Source organism: Ilyonectria robusta (assembly GCF_021365365.1).
Source record: "Ilyonectria robusta strain PMI_751 chromosome Unknown BGZ61scaffold_14, whole genome shotgun sequence".
In the NCBI taxonomy this organism is placed as follows: domain Eukaryota; kingdom Fungi; phylum Ascomycota; class Sordariomycetes; order Hypocreales; family Nectriaceae; genus Ilyonectria; species Ilyonectria robusta.
In genome coordinates, this window is record NW_025764448.1 from 390,319 (window position 1) to 410,593 (window position 20,275).

General features: G+C 51.7%; 8 protein-coding genes and 1 non-coding gene across 9 annotated transcripts; 3 read left to right on the top strand and 6 right to left on the bottom strand.

The window, feature by feature from the left end:
- Positions 1-274: 274 nt before the first annotated feature.
- On the top strand, positions 275-1,528 carry BGZ61DRAFT_548920 (GLEYA domain-containing protein; the record flags this gene model as incomplete). Its single annotated transcript, XM_046255414.1, has 3 exons — positions 275-553; positions 607-812; positions 868-1,528. The coding sequence occupies 3 exons, from the start codon at positions 275-277 to the stop codon at positions 1,526-1,528; spliced, it is 1,146 nt and encodes a 381-aa protein (XP_046102273.1).
- Positions 1,529-1,876: 348 nt separating this feature from the next.
- On the top strand, positions 1,877-3,685 carry BGZ61DRAFT_454921 (cytochrome P450). Its single transcript, XM_046246301.1, has 3 exons — positions 1,877-2,327; positions 2,386-2,666; positions 2,727-3,685. The coding sequence occupies exons 1-3, from the start codon at positions 1,959-1,961 to the stop codon at positions 3,625-3,627; spliced, it is 1,551 nt and encodes a 516-aa protein (XP_046102274.1). The 5' UTR covers positions 1,877-1,958; the 3' UTR covers positions 3,628-3,685.
- Positions 3,686-4,374: 689 nt separating this feature from the next.
- Positions 4,375-5,569, top strand: BGZ61DRAFT_534264 (pantothenate kinase; the record flags this gene model as incomplete). Its single annotated transcript, XM_046254125.1, has 3 exons — positions 4,375-4,452; positions 4,520-4,802; positions 4,851-5,569. 3 exons carry the CDS (start codon positions 4,375-4,377, stop codon positions 5,567-5,569), a joined length of 1,080 nt encoding a protein of 359 aa, XP_046102275.1.
- A 204-nt stretch (positions 5,570-5,773) lies between these two features.
- On the bottom strand, positions 5,774-6,450 carry BGZ61DRAFT_454924 (uncharacterized protein). The gene is made up of 2 exons (XM_046246302.1): positions 6,280-6,450; positions 5,774-6,217 (listed from the first exon to the last, which is right to left on the bottom strand). Exons 1-2 carry the CDS (start codon positions 6,399-6,401, stop codon positions 6,025-6,027), a joined length of 315 nt encoding a protein of 104 aa, XP_046102276.1. The 5' UTR covers positions 6,402-6,450; the 3' UTR covers positions 5,774-6,024.
- A 578-nt stretch (positions 6,451-7,028) lies between these two features.
- On the bottom strand, positions 7,029-8,542 carry BGZ61DRAFT_519336 (uncharacterized protein; the record flags this gene model as incomplete). Its single annotated transcript, XM_046252399.1, has 1 exon — positions 7,029-8,542. The coding sequence occupies exon 1, from the start codon at positions 8,469-8,471 to the stop codon at positions 7,029-7,031; it is 1,443 nt and encodes a 480-aa protein (XP_046102277.1). The 5' UTR covers positions 8,472-8,542.
- A 919-nt stretch (positions 8,543-9,461) lies between these two features.
- BGZ61DRAFT_t148 lies at positions 9,462-9,565 on the bottom strand. Its single transcript has one exon. It is a non-coding gene; the product is annotated as a tRNA-Leu (tRNA).
- A 600-nt stretch (positions 9,566-10,165) lies between these two features.
- Positions 10,166-10,864, bottom strand: BGZ61DRAFT_534266 (uncharacterized protein; the record flags this gene model as incomplete). The annotated part of the gene is made up of 1 exon (XM_046254126.1): positions 10,166-10,864. The coding sequence occupies one exon, from the start codon at positions 10,862-10,864 to the stop codon at positions 10,166-10,168; it is 699 nt and encodes a 232-aa protein (XP_046102278.1).
- Positions 10,865-11,513: 649 nt separating this feature from the next.
- Positions 11,514-13,753, bottom strand: BGZ61DRAFT_355892 (ferric reductase like transmembrane component-domain-containing protein; the record flags this gene model as incomplete). The annotated part of the gene is made up of 2 exons (XM_046240750.1): positions 11,514-13,161; positions 13,227-13,753. 2 exons carry the CDS (start codon positions 13,751-13,753, stop codon positions 11,514-11,516), a joined length of 2,175 nt encoding a protein of 724 aa, XP_046102279.1.
- A 3,696-nt stretch (positions 13,754-17,449) lies between these two features.
- BGZ61DRAFT_454928 (putative alpha-xylosidase) lies at positions 17,450-20,080 on the bottom strand. The gene has a single exon (XM_046246303.1). The coding sequence runs from the start codon at positions 20,006-20,008 to the stop codon at positions 17,588-17,590; it is 2,421 nt and encodes an 806-aa protein (XP_046102280.1). The 5' UTR covers positions 20,009-20,080; the 3' UTR covers positions 17,450-17,587.
- Positions 20,081-20,275: the final 195 nt, after the last annotated feature.

Sequence of the window (20,275 nt, forward strand, 5' to 3'; positions counted from 1 at the left end):
AATAGGCGAGTCTAGAAGTGCATGGTTCTCGCCTAAATATGAAAAGGCCTATACATTCCGCTGAGACAAGTGGCTGCTTATTCCCTGTGCAGCCAACACGTCAAACTCTGACGTGTGATAGTGCACTGGCCTTGATACTTCCATTCGTTATTTTAATAGCATGGTAGAAACGCTACCCCATGGGAGAAGTATAAATATCTACTTCGATCCGAGCGAAGAATTTGAACACTTCTATCACTTCATCAATTGCAAGATTCACCATCAGTTACCAACAATGCATCTACCACTTTCGATTTTCTTCTTCCTGCCTTTGGCAATTTCCGCTGCCCCGGACAGGGAATTCTGCATCACCAATTCAGTTGTCATCGGCAAGCTGAGGCTAGATGTTGGTGCAGCTCTGTTTGCGCACCCTATCTCTTACTCCCAGAGGAGACCAGGTGCGCCCCGTAATAACATCTCGCAACTTGATTTCGGCTCATCATTTTATTTTAGGACCGCTATTGTGACCGAAAAGTTCACAAACGTCGACCACGTCACAAAGACGGAGGTTAAGGTACGGAGCTACAATCTGTTCACTGAACACTACCAATTCCGCCACATCTACAGGTAGTGACGAGCACCATTACATTGACCGCTTCGACCTCTACACTTACCTGCCTCGGTAGCGCTTACACTGCTAAGCCGCCGACTGCTGCCGTGGACAAACGCAATGACATCCTGAGGCCCTCGGACATCCCAGAGAGCTGGGGCGCGGCTCAAATCTCTCAGGCATGTGGTTGCTTGTCGTTTAGTTCTCGTCCCAGTGTGAAAATGTGAGTAAATCCAGGGAGGAGATCACCGCTTAACTATCCTAATACATATTTAAAGCACGAAGACAGCCGTCGTTACCGTACGAAACACTCGAACAGCGATAGTATCCACCGTATCCACCAAGGCAGTCACAGCCTACGTCGTGGCTACGGAAATCGCCTCCAATGGAATCAGCTATCGCAAGTACACTAGCTCTTTCAACGCATATCTGGCAAATAGCGGGTTCACCACAACCTTCTTCAAGAAAAAAAACCCAGAATTTCGTGGAGTATTGCAGTCTCTAATCTTTTCCACCCCTTCGTGGCCTACCGGCTCAACCCTCCTCACCCTAGCCGATAGAAGGAAAAGTTTTGAATCGAGCCAATCTGCGCTTCTTTTTAATGGCTTTTTCATCGCCAAAGAAACGGGGACGTACACACTCACAAGCTTGGCCGACGCCATCGACAACTGGGGCTACCTCTGGGTAGGCGACGTCGCGTATAGCGATTGGAATGACGATAACACGGCTTTCAAAGCAAGCAGGACGGGAGCAGGCAATTTTGGTGGCTCCTACTCTGTGACTCTGAGCAAGGGAGACGCCATTCCTCTGACGTGGCTGTGGGCATATGGTGGCTCTGTTGCACAGAGCTATTTGTCCATCACGACGCCTGGTGGGGTGACCACCACAGATACTACTGGCTATCTTGTTCAGGCTTGTGGTGCAGACGTTTTCACTTAGATCTGCAGCGGTGGTTGACACTGGGCAAATGGAATACGTCAGTTGTCTGAGCAAGCATCTTCGCTCTCGGCTATGCCGTTGGGTGCAGTACTTGGCGGCAGGAATCCGTTAGGCACTCAAACAAAAATGGGATCCGATAGTTAGACCCGATAGTTAGACAAACCATCCCTCCCACGTCCCATCACATCTTATGAAATGTGCATAAAATATGTGCACTTGTGATACCAATTTCGCCGAGCCAGGCTAGTCGAAGCGTAATCAGAGAATCGCTCGTCATTATTGGTGCCCACTCGCACTCCACTGCGCCACCAAATTGATGTCTCTGTCGCGAGAGCTGACGATCAGCAACAACATCAACAACGTATCTGTCCCATCGAAGAAACTCCCTCCCCACCACGCTCGCTTGATCAACGACGTGCCGGACTGCAAAATGGGAAGCTCAATCCTTCAATGGAGCAATCATGCTTGGCAGTATGCTCCAGGGGGGTTCACTCTGCTGGCCATTGCCGTGATACCGCTGCTTTTCCTCCTTCAAAGACTCGTCTTCCCAAAGTTTGACCCCCGGGAGCCTCCGGTACTGAGGCCCAAGATTCCCGTCATCGGCCACCTAATCTCAATGGCTAGAGAAAGAACTGGCCTTTATCGCCGCCTGTACAGAGACAACTCCCTGCCCATCTGTACGCTGCCGATGCTGAACGGGAAGCTCTACGTCATCAACTCCCCTAACCTGATATCGTCCGCTATGCGAAGCAAGGACCTTTCATTCGACCCATTCGTGCTAGAATTCATAGTCAATGGCGTTTGTTCCCCCATTCTGAACTATTGAGAGAAACCTTCGTCTGATCGTGGCAACACAGCTTGGAATACCCGGAGACCAGGCTCGCAAATATACTCAGCCGGATACCTGGCAAGAGTTCTTCGATATCATTCACGACGCATTAATAGGGGAAAATCTCAACAAGATGGTGGGCAGTGGGCTTGGGTGCTTCGCTTCTCAATTGAACGACATACCACCCAACACAGCCACCGAAATTCCCGACGTTTCCATTTGGATACGGGATATGATGTTTGGGTCACTCATGAAGTCCCTCTATGGCGAAATGAACCCTATGACTGTCGAAGGGATGCACAAGCTGCAGTAAGTGTTTGATAAATACGCTCCTCCCTATCTAGCAGCAACTAATGCTCTCTGACTTAGGGACTACGAAAAGAAGGTCGCTATTCTCGCACTCAATCTCGCACCCAAGATTCTTGCTCCACGGGCTCTTGTAGCTCGGCAGCGGCTCAAGGAGATTGTTATGCCATTTTATGCTGCGCAACACGATAAGGGAGAAGATGTGTCGGCCCTCATCCGAGATCGAGCTTCTTTGCAGCGTCGGATAAACATCACTGATGAAGCCATTTCCAGGCTGGAGCTTATAGTACCGTGGGCAGCCACCACCAACACGATTCCGACAACGTTTTGGATCTTTGTCCATACATTGTCCCGACCGGAGTGGGCGAAGCGCATTCGCCAAGAGATAGAAGCTATCGCCGTCATTACTGACAACGCTGCGGGTCGTACAGCAACGATCAACGTACCTGCGCTGCGGAAGGAATGCCCAGCTCTTTTGGCATGCTTTCACGAGACGAACCGCCTATGCAATGATATCACTGGCAACCGACGTGTGGTGCGGGATACGATATTACAGGACCCTGTGGAAGGAAAGGAGTATCTCCTCACAAAGGGAACCAACGTCCAATGGTCTTGTTCTGTTACGCAGCTGGACGAAAAGGTCTGGGGCCCGGGGTCTGAGCAGTTTGATCCCAGCAGGTGGATCAACAATCCATCCAAAAAGATCGCTTATCGCAAGAGCATGATCCCATTTGGGGGCGGCAAAGTCCTGTGTCCTGGGAGACATCTTGCAGAGGCGGAGATCCTTGGCTTCCTCAGCGGACTGGTACTGGGGTTCGAATTCGAAGGCGTGCAGGTACCAAAGATGGAGGACCCGTTGCCTGGGCTCGGAATGAAGAAACTGCTGTGGGATGGTATGGACCCAGGAGTCACTGTCAGGAGGAGACAAGGCTGGGAGGATGTCAAACTACAGTTCGAAACCTAAGGTGCGTCTATGATTCGATTCACTATATAGACTTAAATCAACGATGCTATTGTGAGGATTTTGCTCTGCGACATGCGTAAAAGCGCGGAAATGGAGGGCATGAAGTTGCAGATATCTCGTGCAACAGGTCTAGGTGGGTACCCAACAAGTCAATCGAGAAACTAATCGAACACAGAATGATGATTTGTATTCGGCAGCTCACACGATATTTGGCTCAGGCTCCAGTACATAATCAGCTGTCTCGGGAATTAAGGGCACGAAGGCATCTTCCAGCATCAATCCGTACACAATAGCACTTTGAGCTCTTTGTTACTTACCCCGCAATCGTACCCCGCTATTACATGGAATGCGGCTCTAGGGTAGTTGGATTTGAGACAATCCGCCGGGCCCTGAGCCACGCCAATTACTACCAGATCCGAGCGAAGCCAGGCTCCGAGCAAGACCGTTTTGCCTGTTATATCACCAAAAGAGGATTAATTTATGCCTGTTCTGGAGTTGTGCAGGATGCGTTGGTTCATCGTCGGACATTTTAGAATGTCCCCGACATCGGATCGGCGAGTAATTGGTCAATTGAAAGCCAGACCGCTTTTGTAATTCTCCACCAACGTCCCCTTTCAGTCATTTCCTTTTCAACCTCCTGCGTCTTTTTCAAACCAACAGCAGAAGACTTCACATTGTTACTTTCATTAGATTGATTCCCGTTGCATGTGCATTCGACAAGAAACAATGCACGGAAAGCCGGCCGCGATGGACGGGTCGCCCCTCGATGTCAGCCAAACCCAGCTGGCTAAATCAGCCCCCGACGTTGTGCGCTTGGGCATTGATGTATGAATCCGGTCCATGTCCTAATCCGTTAAGTACTTAATGCATATCCTGACTTGCCTCATAACAGATTGGTATATCGTCTATCAAGCTAGCTTGGCTCGAGTGTGGCTCCACTCCAAACGATGCATCTGCCCATCTCACCTTTGCAAGCTTCGACGCGGCCCATGTTGATGAGTGTCTTGAGTTTATAAAGAAGTTTGTCGAGAAGCAGCGACTTCACAAAAATGCTCAGTCCCCAGCCGTCACTATTGCAGTGGTTGGAAAGCGCGCATTGGAGTTTCAACCTAGACTCCACGGCATACCAGGTGTCACGTTGCGCGTCGAGGATGAGTTCGACTGCCAAGCAACTGGTTAGTTTTTACTAGCTGCCCTTTCTTTCAAATGCTAACTGAAATCAGGTGTTGGATTCCTCATGAACGAAGTACCGAAGACAGTGTTCAGGTACTGCGAGGACACCTTTAGGAAGTATGATCCATCTCGACCTCCCCCCTATCCCTATCTTTTGGTCAACATTGGATCGGGAGTGGCCTTTCTCAAAGTATCCGATGAGAATACATGCGACCAAGTCGGAGGAACATCCCTCGGCGGTGGGACCCTTACCGGTCTGCTGTCGATCCTTACCAACACGCTTAGCTTCGACGAAATGCTCGACCGAGCTGAGCAGGGAGATAATGCAAAGGTCGACAAGCTCATCGGAGACATATACGGCACAGACTACAACGGAATTGGCATGAAAAAGACGGCCATTGCATCTTCATTTGGAAAGGTGTTCAACATGCGACGTGTAGAGGAACCTGAACACAACCCGAGCGGAGGAGTTGAGTCAGAGACCAACCCCAACCAGTCTTTATCTGATGCCCATAACATCCCAGAGGCAGATGTCTGCCGTTCGTTGGTTTTCGCCATCTTCAACAACATTGGCCAGCTCTCAAATCTCCACTCTGAACTCCATAACATCACAGACGTCTACTTTGGAGGGCCGTTCATTCGAGGCCATCATCAGACGATACAGACGCTCAACATTGCCCTGAACTATTATTCCAAGGGGCAGAAGCGAGCCTACTTTCTAACACACGAAGATTCCATTGGTGCAATTGGTGCATTTCTCAAAACCTAGCATCAGCACAGTCTAAATCGTTATCGAAGGAAGACTGAACCATTGTCAGGGCAGAGATCAAGTACTAGGACTGTGATCCTGTCACAGCATCAGAGAGTTGCCCTATCTGGCAGCTGCGACTTGACAGAAATGCATACGTCCTCCACCGTCACCCCAAACATATTTGAATGCCCGCACCCGACCAATCAGCGACGCGTCTTTCTCGGGGTCGCAATGAGACGGACCTGACAGAAACCGGTGATGGACTCGACGCGGATGAACGCCACAAATCACCGGTCCGCATTTTGCTCGGCTATTTACGGGACTGTCCGTTATTGAGATGGACGCAAGATTTGCAGTGTAGGCAGTCTTTATTGTATCTAATATCTATTGAATTAAGTGGTGATTATGAGCTACATCTACCGTAGCATCCAGGAAGAGAGAAAGAAAAGGTTGACCTGTACCAGCCGTCACCATTAACATGTTTGGTGCTTTGTAACCGTCCCACAAGTTCCAGACGTCCAAACACTCCACTGCGCACAGTTTGTTGTTCGTTTGCGATCGATATGAGCGTCACAGCCAACGTAGATACCTCGCGAGGTGAGGCCACCTTGGTCATATGGAATTTCACGGCCCCATACTGTTGTTGATGAACCCTGTACGGTTGTACTTTCGGAGACAAGTTAGTGCTCCACGCTCTCGATTGGAAGCTATCGCTCTGGCCAACTTACACACAGACATTGCAAGAGGCTCGTTTCTCAAGATTGGAACCGGACTCGGGTGCAGTATTTCCAGCCGGAATGATTGCACATCGTGCACTGGCGAACAGGGCCAAGAGAGCGATGAACTTCATTTTGAAAGATTTGATAAGCTGAGGGGATCCGGTCAGGACTAGAGTTGATAGGCTGGATAAATGTGAAGAACATCAGTACAGACGGAAGGTGAGGAATGCGGTTAAATACACATTCCCTACGTCTCTAGCTATTTCATATGGAGTCATGCCTCGACCTCACGATATGGAATACGAGATATAAAGTTCCAAAACCCCCGAATGTCATCTTAACCGGGCGCCGATGATTCGGCTTCCAGGGTCTACCAAACCTTACACCAAGGATAAAATTGCGTATGTGGAGTCTGTATTTAATTTAAGGGGAAAGGAAACATTGCATTCATTTTATGTATTATGGTCATCAGCTAATTGAATTCTTCAACATTCTAAACAGATTAAGTAGGTCTGGTTTAAGTGTAACAAGGGTGTTGATAATTGAGGACCGTTGAGCATCTGAGGTATGAATCGTTTCTTATATACTAAGGGATATGCTCTAGCAGCGTCGTTACGCTCTTGTTCAGTGTGATCCAGACGGGTTGGTGAAACGAAAGGGGGGACGGTTCTGCCGATTGTGACATCTTTACTCTGTAACAGAAGACGCTGACGATTGGCAACCATCATCTAAATGTATCAAAAATTAGATTGAGGGACTCAAAGGCCGAGACCCTTCTTCAAGGCGGGCACCACGGTGCCCTCGTTCCACGTCCAGATCAATCCACTGTTGTGACCAGCGAACGCGGCGCCGGTCCAGTAAGTGTTGCGCGAGCCCTCCAGACCCAGAAACTCGCGATAGAAGCCCGCACCAATATCCTTACCCGACACACGGACGTTGTAAGGCGCGTGGTTCGAGGTGTACGGGAAGGTAACCTTCTGCGCTGCGTCCGCCGGCACTGCACCAACAGCGGCGAGGGTGGCCAGCTCCTTACGCACGACGGCCTTAGCATCATCGTCAGTATATTGGGTGTTGTCAAAGGCCACGCCGAGCAGGAACTGGTTGGGAGATCCGGTGGTGAAGAAGCCGTTATCTCCCGGAATGACGGGCGTGTTGTACGGCGTGAGGGCTCCAACGTTTTGGAGACTCCCGTCCATGCCAGGAATATCCGCAACGCCGGCCCAGTATCCGAGGGCAGAGAACTTGGAGAACAGCTTGCGCTCTGCCTTGGACAGGTCGAAGGACCCGACGTTCTCCAAGGTTGGGGGAATGGCAATGAGGAGCTTGCGAGCTCGGATGATCTTGGACGGCTGGTTGGGCTGCTTTACAATCAGGGAGACGCCAGACGTCTTCGAGTTGCCCGTGTCACGCTTGACGTAGACAATGGTTGAGTCAAGGAGCACACTGTCACCCAACTCGGCTGCGGCTGCATGGTACAGGCTTCGCGTGTCGCCAGACGCAGAGACGATGAACTGGCTCGTAAAGCTGCTCAGCAGACCGGGACCGAAACCCTTGATGCCGTAAATCGCGGGGATGGTGGAGATGTCGCCAGGGTACCAGTTGAACTGGCTGATGACAGGCAGGAGGGCGCTGAAGTCGTACTTTTGAGCAAACTGCCCGAAAGGCATGGTGAGCTCCTCAGGTACGGGCTCAGGGATGAAGTATCCTTGGTCCACCCACCCGTACTTGGACAGGACGTTCTGAGAGTAGGCCTGAATGGCAGCTCCAATAGCTTGCTGCGCGGCAGCCGCAGCAGTGGCATTCTGTGCCGGGATAGGAATGCCCAGTGAGAAGTCATACGACTTTGCATTCGAGACGAGGGTGGCAGGATTCTGGTTGGCTGTGGCAACTCCCAGGCGTGCAAAGTACTTCTTGACAATCTCGCTGCTTTCGAAGAGGACGACGCCTATGTTGGCCGGGATGCCAGTCGCGGGGTTGGTGTATGTTTCGGCGTGACCTCCGATCTGGGACTTCTTCTCGATAACGACAACCTTGGCACCGGCATCCTTGAGCTGGATTGCCGCATGGATACCGCCGGAGCCGCCGCCAATGACGGCCACGTCGACGTCGATAGGAGCGGCAGGGCTGGGCTTGCAGGAGCCGGCACTGGCTTGCGAGAGCCACAGGGCCCAAAGGGCGGGAGTGAAGTCGGAGAACCTCATAGTAAGAACTGGGCAGAGAAAGGAATGTGGTAATGAGTGACTTGGGTTAGGCAACTGAACGCTGGCTGCTGAGCAGGGTGAAGCTGCGGAGTGAAGCTGGGAGCGCTTTGCCCTATATGTTCCACGGCGTCCTTGACTGCCGGATGGACATTCCTTAATCCCTCCGCAGCATCCGACCTTTGAGTTCCGCCCGAAAGGTTGTGTCCCATGCTGGCGGTAACTAATTGTGGTGTTGACAGGAAGAAGGTTTAATTAATGACATGGATACACCCTGGCGTTTGTTGAAGTTTGCTACTACAACGCTTGTCCCGCCGTAAGTGCCGATGTCACATTTAGGCATTTCTATACGCTACTGCGTAATATCAGCGGCTTCGGCTGCAGCGTGCACTTTGCTTTTGACCTCATCAATTAGCCGTACCAAGTATGGTAGTCAGAACGCGACAAGCTAGCCGCGGCTCATTTCCTCAAACGTTGGACTTCCTGCGGCATTTGACCAACGCCCAAGCACCGAGACTGCCGAGCGCAAATGACGTTTCAGCAGGGATGGAAAGTCTCCCGGGTACAGCCTTAGCGCCTAGCGTAGCTTCTGGAATTGTAATGACGCCTTGTTCTGAGTTTCGGACACCGCGGAGTCTTGGTGTAAGTAGGTGTCTGCGATTAGCCTGTGCTGACCGTCAATGACTGGCTTGCGACAACTGATGAAATGAAGTATTTTATTTCACAAGGGCAAAAAAAGAGAGCGAGCATAAAATAGGGATTAAAAATCCATAGTCCAGTGCCTGCTGGTGTGGGCTGTAGGTTGGGCGGAAACCTCCATTCATACCATTTCCGCGCCGAGTACCTTGGCTAAGCTAAGTATGCCTGACGGTACCGAGGTTTGGTAGATTGTATATTTACGCGGCGTCATTATTAGTTATTGATTCTTGCCTCTCTTCGTCATGCAAAAATATATACGCCAATTAATTCATTGACGATGCAAAAAAATAAACCTGATGAGACTGGGATTCGAACCCAGGCCCCTTTCGAGACTGCGAATCGTTGCTAGTTTGAATCAAACCTGAACACAGCGCCTTAGACCGCTCGGCCATCTCACCTTATGATTGGTTTAGAGATATGGAAACAGAATCAGAATAAGAGTCGACTAGCCTAGGAATGGGCGGTGGCGATACCGATTCCATCGTGAAAGGTGGATGTCTTGACTTGACAGGTGGGAGGACGCTGGAAGCCTCAACTAAATCAAGGCATTTTGCCGTTAAATTTGAACAAGCTGGTCAATCGCCCGTCCTCAGCCGGAGATGGGCTCACCTGTGTCCTCCTTGTGGCTTCTACTTCCACTACTTTCAAGTCATTGGACGCCGCTGCATGTCCTTGAGGTCGCGTATAGTATCCGGGAGAGTGACAAGGCTGGTGATACGACGAGATAGTAGATCGGCCACATTGGCCAAGATTCATTCGACATTGCATCACAATTGAAAATCTCGATTGCACTATGTCAAGTTTAGTGGTCGTATTTTTGAGTCGTAGGAATCTCCATGACCTGATTTATGTACAAGAACTAAGGTAAACTCGATTTCATCGCAGGACAGGCACAGCTTCACCGAGCCTACTGCTACTCAAAATATCCATCATTTATTCCTAATGTCACTCATGGCCATTTCTTTTGAATCATTCCCTGACACAGAGCCGCAAAATGTTTATAGTTTCCAAACCTGGAGGCTGCGGTATCGTGCAACTAGTGGGTTCATTTGTCGAAAACCAATTCGTCCTCCACGAACCACAGGGCCAGTTGAGCGGTCAACGTCCTCCCAAGAGAAAAGAAGCAAGCCATTGACTGAAAAGGTAACATCACGCTTGTCTTTGACGACCTCGACCTTGTAAAAAGCGCTGTTGGCATCCACGACAGAAGGCAGCGGGTCGGCACCCTGCGAAACGAGATGGAAACCCGGAGACTTGCGCAGATTGGCTAGATGAAAGGCTCGCTCCTCGGGCCATCGCCGACGGAAGTAGGAAGCATGCAAGGTGCGAATGTCGCCAGAGTGGTATTGAGGATAGGAGCCGTTGCGCGGTGCCAAGCCTTTGTCGAAGATGCTGCCACCTGCGACTGATGCAGCGCCGAAAAAGAACATGGCCAGTCCAGGTTCATTAACGGCTGAAAATTCCCACGTGATCCGGATTCGATCGGGGAAGACTTCTGGGACCCAGAAAACAAAATGGTCGTCGATTCCTCCCGCGCCGCTCAGCTCCAGAGTGTGGTTGCTGATGGTCGCGTTGACGGGACCTTCGGGAACCCAGTCGGAAACAGCATCGCTGGAGTCGAACGTATTCTGATAAAGAAGCTTCTCTGCCATGGCTGATGAGGCCAGGAGAAGAGGGTAAAAGAGGAGGCCCTTCATGTTGTTTTCGAATGACCCGGCGTTATAGAAACGTGAGAAATTGCAGTTGAGAGCAGATAAGGGCAATGAGTTTGACCGAGATGTTGTTCTCCAGGGCTGGTAATTATATACAGTAGATACCAGGGAACCCAAAGGCCCCTGCTCGATTGCGTCCATCTGCTTCGGGGCTGTTGGCCGAAAGTACCAGGATGCTGCCAGGAACTTCTCGGTCGCAAAGCCAATCGCAAAGGCGGATTTTCTACTCAATCTAGTCTAGTCTTGCTATGTTACCATTTACACGAAAACGATGCGATCTAACGGCGTGATGACGATCTTTCCTTTGATCAGTCGGATTGGTTCGGGTAGAGATGAAGTGATTGAGAAACTTCCACCAATGGCGGGAGGGCGCCTCTTGATTTCAGCAGGGATATTAAGTTAATGTTAAAACGTGCTCTACCTGCCTGTTGGGTCGGACCGTCGGATGTAATGAGGGAATACATTTGCAATGCCCGCATTACTCGACGCACCGCCAGCTCCAAGTCTCGCGATACTTAGAGTCCGCCTACGGCCAGAGTTTGGCTGCTACCTGTTTGCATCCCCTGCATAAATTCTTGTCAATGTTGACCAAATTCACGCTCAATTCTTTAGCTCGCTATCGAGGTCTAATGCGCTACCACGCCAAAGACTCCTCCATGAGTCTCACCACGGCTCCATGTCGAGCCAACGCCGCGACTGCATATCGTACCTCATCGCACATAGCCAAGGGTCCACAAACAATAACCGTAGTCCCGGCGCCTCCAGCCTCTCCCAGCTCCTCTTCTAAGATTTGTCGTACGTTCATGCGCGACCCGATCGTAATATGAGGCTCAATGCGACCCCAGTTGGCCTTCGTGCCATCACCCTGTCCTAACATCATGCCCTCGATCGCATCAACCAGGCCGCGATTGCGAATGCCCCAATACAGCTTGGTGTTTCCGATGGGCTTATACAGGCTGAGTGAGCTTTGGAGAGCGGGAATAAGAGCTGTGACACCAACACCGCCGGCAATACAGAGCGTATTCGGGTAGTCAGGGGTAGGGGCAAATTTCCCTTCGGTGCCCTGGAGATAAGTCTTGCCCTCATGGCCGTAAGTGCCCTCGATGAGACAAGGAATTCCGATTTCAAGACCTGCTTTTCCAGCAAGAAGCTTGGTGAGACCCTTGTGGGGACGGACGAAGATGGTAATCCCGGCTTGCTTCTCGTTCAGAGTGGCAATGGAACGAGTTCTGGTTGTAACAATGCCAGCCTCCTTTCTCGCAGCAGCGTCAACCACCACGGCTGAGCCTTCGCAGTCAGAGTTCGAGTTCGAGGTAGAAGTCAAAGACTCTGCACAAAAACCATGATCGCCGGCGTTAAGACCAGCAATTGAGAAAGGATGGTTCTCCCACATACGCCATGAAAGGGTTGGGAAATAGGCATAGCAGTACCCGCGGCAGTCGACACCGGGGATATCGATGCGGATATACTCATCATCAACCTTAGTGACGTATGCTCTCTTCAACCCGTGCTTGCTGATCCTGGCGACGCGCAACAATCTGTCAAAGGCCCAGACAGCCATTGCCACGAATAACCAGACATCAAAGCCATCCGAGCCATCATAGAGGTAAAGGATGTGATACCATGCACCTGCAATCGATGTGATGGCTAGAGCAATATGGCCAATGAGGAAGACCTCGTACCAATTGACCCGGATCGGTAGCATAGACAAAGGAATCAGAAGGCTCAAAGACAAGGTTCCGATAATCCCCCAGTACCAATAAGGCATGGCAGCAGCCTGGAAATATGAGTCCTGCGCGACCATAAGGTGTAGCCACATGGCGGAATGGATACAGGCTTGCATAGTACAAGCAAAAGCCACCCAGCGGTGGAGAAGCAGAAATGTTGAGTGTGACCAGTTGGTAAGCCACATCAGCATGTTGTTTCTGCCGCCGTAAATAATAGTAAGCGGGATATTGGCGAAAGATAACATTCCCAGACGGTTGGCAATATGACGAGTAAGCTCATAGGAACGATCAGGATACCAAGAATTTGGCGTATAGCGGGGATATCCCACAAAAGCAGCGACGGTATTGATGACGATAATGTAGATGATAAATATCGCCTGGCCGCGGGTAGGGACCATAGCTAGGCCAAGGACGGGTACGTTATGACGTTTGCCAAACACAGGTGGATCGATGAGGTATGCGTAGAATTTGCTTCGGAGCTTAACGGGCCAGGGAAGCAGACGGAGTAGGGACAATCCGACAGGAGCCACAGCGCCGCCAAGGAATACAAGGAGACTGCGTAAGGGTATAGATGTTAGCTCCGAGCAACTAAGACATACAAGGGAAAAGGGTCTACTCACGAGAAGGTAGCTTCATTCTTGGCAATGATTGCAAATCCGGTAACAGCATTGATATAGCCAAGATACTCCTCAGCAGTGAGAGTAATTGTGCGGTTCAAAACCGTATCGGTGCCCATAGGTTTCGGGGGATGCTTTGTATCGATCTGATCAAGTGCCTCGGTGTAGGTATACCGAAGAACAACTCCTGGGTCAGTGGAGCCATAGAAGAGCTCCTCTTCCCAGTGTTTCTCAATCTCCCAGAGTTTGACAGACTCATCGCAATGTCCGTGAATGCACCACGCAATCGAGGTCAGATACGAAGTATCATTGCCAAAGCAAATTGAGGAGGGATACGCCGCGGCTCTCTCCTCTGCAGTCATGCCCGCATACTCTGGGCAGTCGAGGGTTGTAGGGATAGCATAACCGCAGGCGTATAGGCATGGAATCTCGTAATTACTCGTGCCATAGCCGACGAGGGGTTCGGCATGGGCGACTGGCGCTATGAGGAGGGCTGCCACCACCGCTGCGAGAGAGGAGTGAAGTGGCATATTGGTGTTGAAGACTCAACGCCAGACGAGGGATACTTGGTATGACGACAATGATTGATGTCTCCCAGTGAGGAGATGGGGTGAAGGGCGAGAGCCAAGGGCTTGGATGCAGATCGCTTGAAAGTGAGCAACATAACGGAAGACAGTGGGCTTTATACTAGATACATCAAGGACCAATGGCTCCGACAAGGACTCAAAGAGACACCAAAATCACTAAGAGAAAAACCCTTCACCAGTCACAGGCCACAAGTTACAACCCTCCACGCCAGAGCAAGCCTCATTTGTCACCAACTCCCATCCCCCCCATCCCATATCCCAATCCCCATCACTAGCCGAGGCGGAAAGATCGTCACGGGCTTTACGAGCATCGTGCTTAGGGCTTCAAGACGCGGACATCGGGTCGAATTGCTGGAAGGACATGACTCCATTTGTGCGCCTGCAGGACATGGTCATAATTCGTATCATGCCTCCTCGAGCCACAATGCTCGGGTTCCATCTTAGCTTACAGCGGCTATCCCTACACGTTTGAGCTATATTCCAGCGCGTTCCTTGACAGCCGACTGTCCACTCGGTTCGGCTGCTGGGCGATCTCTCCACCCGTCAGAAAAGGTTCTTTCTAGCTCATCCACAACCCTGGCAGATATCCCGATGGGTGCTCGAGCTTTCAGCCACGGCCCCGCCAGGACGGGATGTGGGATATACACGGACGGGCGAACGCTTGGCCACGAGGACGTTCGCAGTGAACGCGGACAGAACAACGAACGACGCAAGCCCGGGATAGCACGGCACGGCTAGCGTCGACGTCGACGCAGGGCCCAGGGCTCGAGAGCAGCCCGTGGGAGGCCGTGGGAAGTCGGGCCACACGAGATATCGACGGTCCTGCGCATCACGCGGCGAGACGACGGTTCGGAGCCCCACCGATCCTGTCTCTACGCACGCGGGATGAGCAACAGTGAGGTCTCGAACCGGCTGGGCGACCAACGCCGTCGACGCCTTGTAGGCGGGCTTGAACGCCTCCCAACGCCTCCCAACCCGTAGCCCTGGGAGCGATGGGCCGTGGCACGAACTAGCATTGATCTTTCGGATCACGGCACGCCAAGATGGCGGGGGAATCCACCGTCGATGGCCTCCGGCGAGTTGTGGCTGGCTCCGATATCTCGGACGGCGGAGTGTCCGGGTGACCGAAGAACCCACTTGCGATGTGCTTGGGCGTCCATCGGACGTCTACGCTCTGCTGCTGGACGCTGCTTTGGGCGGGAGGAAAGGGAAAGGATGGTCCCTTGATTAACGACGGCGAGACAAATGCTACTCGCCGGGACCTGGGTAAGGTGGAGGTCATCATCTGCCAGCAGAAACGACTCCGACTCCGACTCCGACTCCGGGCTGGGACACGGAATACTCTGGACTGGGATATTCTTCAGCCATGGCCCCTGGTCTCTTCGGCAATGATCCGTCCCAAACCCCAGTCTCGCATCTCCCGTGGGTATTTCTCGCATGCCGTTCGCCGCGCTGTGTATGCCGGCCCTCTCTTTCGCATTCGGTCAGTCCACACAGCGCCTCACAGAAGAGACATGGCCCGACAGCTGAAGAACGGCCTCTGAAACGGCTCCGCAAGATCCACTAAAAATGGCATGTTGGCCGCTGGCTTTTCCTAGCTGGTCGGGACCTTTGGGGGGTCCACGGGGCGTCTAGAACCCTTGGGCCCGGTGATCCTGGCTGATTAGATGCGGATCGATAAGATGCTGGGCCTCGGATTGATAAGATAATCACTTGGCCTCGTGATGGACTGAACGCCAACAAAAGAGCCAGGAGAAAACTTTAAACACTAACGTTATTTCTGTCTCTAATCCCACGAGCGTGGGTGATGGCTTTTGGTAGTGCATGATGTATCTGCACGCGCCGGTTCCGCCCATTCCGCCCATTCCTCGTTGCTCTTAGTCTTCACGATGCCAGCCGTTCCCTCCCACGCTTCCTCAGCCTGCAGATCCAGACTCTGGTCAGTCATAAGAGCCAACATCATGCCACGCTCAACAGCCAAACCGCCTAGTAGTCAACAAATAACCCCCGCGTGGCTCCTCTAGTCGGAACGATCTCAATCCAGATTATCTTAGCAGCGGTCATCTAGCTCCTAAGCTCAGTAGTCAGCGGAGCCGGCGCCCAGCCAACTCCCGACCTGGCCGTGGCTTTTGCGTGGTCCCATCTGGATGCCGAACATCCGATCCCCGTCACACTCCATGACTAACCGAATTCCTAGTGCGTCAGGGAACCGCCAGACGTTTCTGTGGTTCGCTTCTGCTGACCCGTCCCCGTCGTTTCCCATCTCGCGCCCTTGCAATGTACACCGCAACCACCTTGGAAATCTCTTCCTCGCTCTCGACGGCCTGGCCTGCTGCTATCAGGTAGACTTCCTCATGCCCGGTCTCGGCTTGCAACTATCACAGGTAATTCTGAGCGAACGGCGCCGCCACTTGCTCCCGGTGGCGCTGGCTCCACTCCCTTCACACCCAACAAGATATCACTCTCTCAAGGTCATTGCGCGTTACCCGCTCATTTTCATTGACGAGATGGAACAAAAACTTCCCTCGGGCGAAGCAGCCGCCGCTCGGAGCACTGGCTTCAGCCGAGGTCGCCGAGAGACTGGTTAGCTACCAGATTTCCGTCCTTGTTTGCTCCTGCGGCTGGGACATGTTGGAGGCATTTTGGTCACTTTTTTTGAGATGTGTGAGCTCATAGGCGAGATGGTCTCTGGTGAACCCGTACTTGGATGATCTATGGTTACTCTGGCGGTGGGCACTCCAATAACACCTTCCCAGCTGGTAAATTTCCACGCTTTGAGGAATAACCCGTGGATTTCGCCGAGGCAGGTAAGTTTGCAGGATAATGCAGGTATACTCTATAGGTGCCTGCCAAGCATGAATCGAGATTCTGCCGTCCTTGGCTGCTTGGCCGCTTGGCTTCTGGGCTGGGCATCCATTTGGAGAGATCCACAAGGATGCGTCCTTCAGTCTAATGCGCTGAGCCGACTGCCGGCCTTGGCATTGAAACGATGCCCATTTACACCTAAAGCTTATTCTGGTCAGGATAGGTTATCAGAGGCCTTTATTGCCGCAATCACGGCGCATCTTTGGATGCTTTGATCGCACTCACCGCGTATCAGGGCACTGTTGCGTTTCCCAGTCTCCAAATGGGTAGCAGACGGTGTACGCGTTCATAACGATTTGACACCAGTAATGTCGTATGTAAATGACTTGCTGAACATTGAGAAATGCGCAGAGAGATATCCCGTGTATAGTATTGAGTCTACTCCTCTTGTAAATAACGTATCCATCCAGCTAAAACTCTTTACATGAGATGTCGAAAACAGCGTGGATTCCATGTTATTCATACTGCTATGATTATTTTACCGGTATCGCAAATATGCCTCCGTTCGGTTTTTATTTTATCGTGCATCTCGCAGATGGAGGGAAGCATAATTGGTGAATTTAACTCGGTCAACAATGGGTTCACCCTACATCAACTGTGATGGAGGGTAGATTTATTCGTAGTCCACAACTTCTTGCTCGTGGCATAAAAATAACGTCAACTCAAACCAAAATTAAAATCATTGTATCCAAACTCATTTATATTGCACTGGCTGATCCAGCTTCTATCTCTTAGGCCCTGATCCGCAGTTTCCTTAGACCTTAGACCTTAGACCATAAAAACTGCGGATCAGGGCCTAAGTTAACCGCTCATTTCTTGGTTGCCAGCAGGGTCCCGAAAATGCCTCTCTTCTCCACTTCCCGAGCGGCGACATCGTCCCGAACCCGGGCCTTTATCCGAAATGTCTTCAAGCTAATGGCTGGATGGCCGACTGTCGGAAACGAGCAATTCTAAAATCGGCCCAAGCAACACTTCATCGAGTCCCAATCCCGTCAGCATCCCAATTTTGGTTGTAGCTGGCCGCGATGATTGGCATATGGCCCAGAGCTTGTCCTTGACCGAAAAGTCCACCTGGTAGTCAAGCAGCAAGTCTTTGATGCGCTGGGTCGGGTCCATGATACTCAATTGCGGATCTGGACCAAGGGCAATTTTGATGATTGCATCCTGAGAGAAGACCTCTGGAATCTCAACGCTGAGACCTGGGACAAGGGGGAATTCGTCCCTCGTAATTTTGGCGTCAATCTTGATACCATCGACAAGGACTGAAACTGATGCGGGGTCTTGCAAAAGAGAGATAAATTTAAATCTCCAGCTTTTGCAGCCGCTTTTCACTGACAGGGTGCCAATTGATTGATCATACGCAACAGTCCTGCTGCTTCGCATGTTCTCAGCAGCAGTTGGTGTGCTCACTCCACCGGGGTCGTCAAATGTGTCTTCGACAATGGTGAAGCTGCCATTCCAGCCCACCACCACGAGGACTTCGAAGCCGTCGGGGTTACAGCTGCCATTCGTGGGCTGGAGGTTCTTGTCCAGTGGAATTATTGATCCCTCAGGAGCAATTATCGGAATGTGGTCAATCGTGCGGTACATGACGATCTCACGATCGCCATCGTAGACTGACCCGGTAAACAAGTCCACATGCCTAGAGGGAGGTACCCAAACATTTGCGGCGGCGTGATTCGTTCTGGTATCCCTGGGGTCAACAATCGGTGCAACGACCATGGAGCATCCGAAAAAGTACTGGTTGGGCTTATGATACGCTTCATCGCGCTCGGGGAATCTCCAATACAAAGGCTGGACCAGCGGTATGCCATGTGGTACCGTGGTGACATTTACAGTGTAAATGTACGGGATGAGTCGGTGTCTTAGTTGCATGAATTTCTTCATCGCCCCGTGATATTCTGCACGAAAGTTCCACGGCTCTTTGGAGGTCCAAGGGCTGTTCGAGGAGTGAAGCCGCAAGATGGGAGAGAATGCCCCGAATTGGACCCACCGAGTGGCCAGCTCATCATCGCGATAGCCAAACATATGGCCGCCGATGTCATGACTCCACCATCCGTAACCAATGTTGGACGCCGTGGCTGTGAACTCGGGTTGGAATCTGAGAGAGTTCCAGGTGTTGATGGAGTCGCCGGAGAAGCCCACAGGGTACCTGTGGCTACCTGGCCCAGCAAACCGTGAGAAGATCAGCGGCTTGTTGCCCTCCTCGACCTGTTTCTCATTGTCGAGGTAATGGAAATGGTTAAGGACCCAGAGAGGGTCGATGCCAGGGATGGCGGAGGAGGAGCCCTGCTGCCAATCGATCCACCAAAAGTCGCAGTTCTTCTCAAGATCTCGATGGAGGATATTCAGGTATGCGTCAATGAACTTTGGCGAGGTGGGGTTGAAGAGGATAGTCGCCTTATCGGTGGTGTCGTGACCCAAGTGCTTGGCCACCTTCTCGTATATATCTTCGTGAGAGGCGATGCCTGCATGGGGGTGGTCGTTGAGGGTCATTCTCAATTTTCTTTCTCGCAAAGCTTTTCCAAAAGCATCTGGGTCGGGGAATAACTCTTTATTCCAGGTATAGCCTGTCCAGCCGGAATGGGGAACGTTATCTCCCTTGACGACGTGCCAGTCCATGTCAATGACGGCGACGGAAAGTGGAATGGCTTCAGCCTTGAAGTTGTCCATGAGGGCGAGATACTCTTTGTCGGTATAGGAGTGGTATCGACTCCACCAATTCCCCAATGCCCACCTGGGCACCGAGGGCTGAATTCCTGAGATGGCATGGTACGCCTTCATGCCACCTTGGAAGTCGAACCCGTAGCCGAAGAGATATCCGTCAATGCGATCCCCGGACCGACGAGGGGCGACAAAGCCATGGCCGTCAAAGAGCATCGAGTCGCTGTCGTCAATGCAAGCATAGCCCGCGCGAGACAGAACTCCAAGACCCATATCACAGCGCCCGTCGACGCCGTCGAGGGTCCGCGCCGTCCCTCCGAGGTTCTCGTGGTCATGCGGATCGCCGTAGCGCCAATTGGCGCCCCAGAGGGTAGTCTTGGCCCGGAAGCTGACATGGAGCCCATTGGCGCTGAACTTCTTCTTATCGTATGTCAGGTCGAATGCCGGCGTGCTGATGGTGAGCTGGTCGTCCGTGTCTGAGACGTTGAACTGCGGGGTTGGGAATTTGCGATTGATGGCAAATGTTGAGGCGCGATCTTCAAACACGCCGTCTTCGGCCCATTCATATCGAGCGACCAGGTCGTTGAGGATGGTGAAGCGGTATTGCGGCCCGGCCACAACCGAGGCGGGATCCGCAATTGGGTCATGAGGAAACTTGTACTTGTCCATTATGATGAAGAAGACCGTTGGGGACAGAATTGGTGTTGTTGAATCAAGATATTATCTGCCTCTCAGGAAATCATACAAAGTGCGGGGGTTGTCTTACTTGATTACGTTTGACACATGGGCGAATATCATTTGCTGGTTGGGCGTAGATCCTCAATCCAATCCCGCTCTGTCACACAGCATATGCTGCATGTGGCCCCAGTTCTATTGACGAATACTTTCCCAGAACATTGAAGGACTATGCCTTCATCTCCTTGAGATTACTGGGCG

Coding starts and splice junctions, on each gene's coding strand:
- BGZ61DRAFT_454924 (XM_046246302.1), bottom strand. CDS start 6,401: ATGAAGTTCATCGCTCTCTTGGCCCTGTTCGCCAGTGCACGATGTGCA. Junction 6,218..6,279: donor GCCTCTTGCAATGTCTGTGT/GTAAGTTGGCCA, acceptor TGTCTCCGAAAG/TACAACCGTACAGGGTTCAT.
- BGZ61DRAFT_454921 (XM_046246301.1), top strand. CDS start 1,959: ATGGGAAGCTCAATCCTTCAATGGAGCAATCATGCTTGGCAGTATGCT. Junction 2,328..2,385: donor TAGAATTCATAGTCAATGGC/GTTTGTTCCCCC, acceptor GTGGCAACACAG/CTTGGAATACCCGGAGACCA. Junction 2,667..2,726: donor GAAGGGATGCACAAGCTGCA/GTAAGTGTTTGA, acceptor TCTCTGACTTAG/GGACTACGAAAAGAAGGTCG.
- BGZ61DRAFT_454928 (XM_046246303.1), bottom strand. CDS start 20,008: ATGGACAAGTACAAGTTTCCTCATGACCCAATTGCGGATCCCGCCTCG.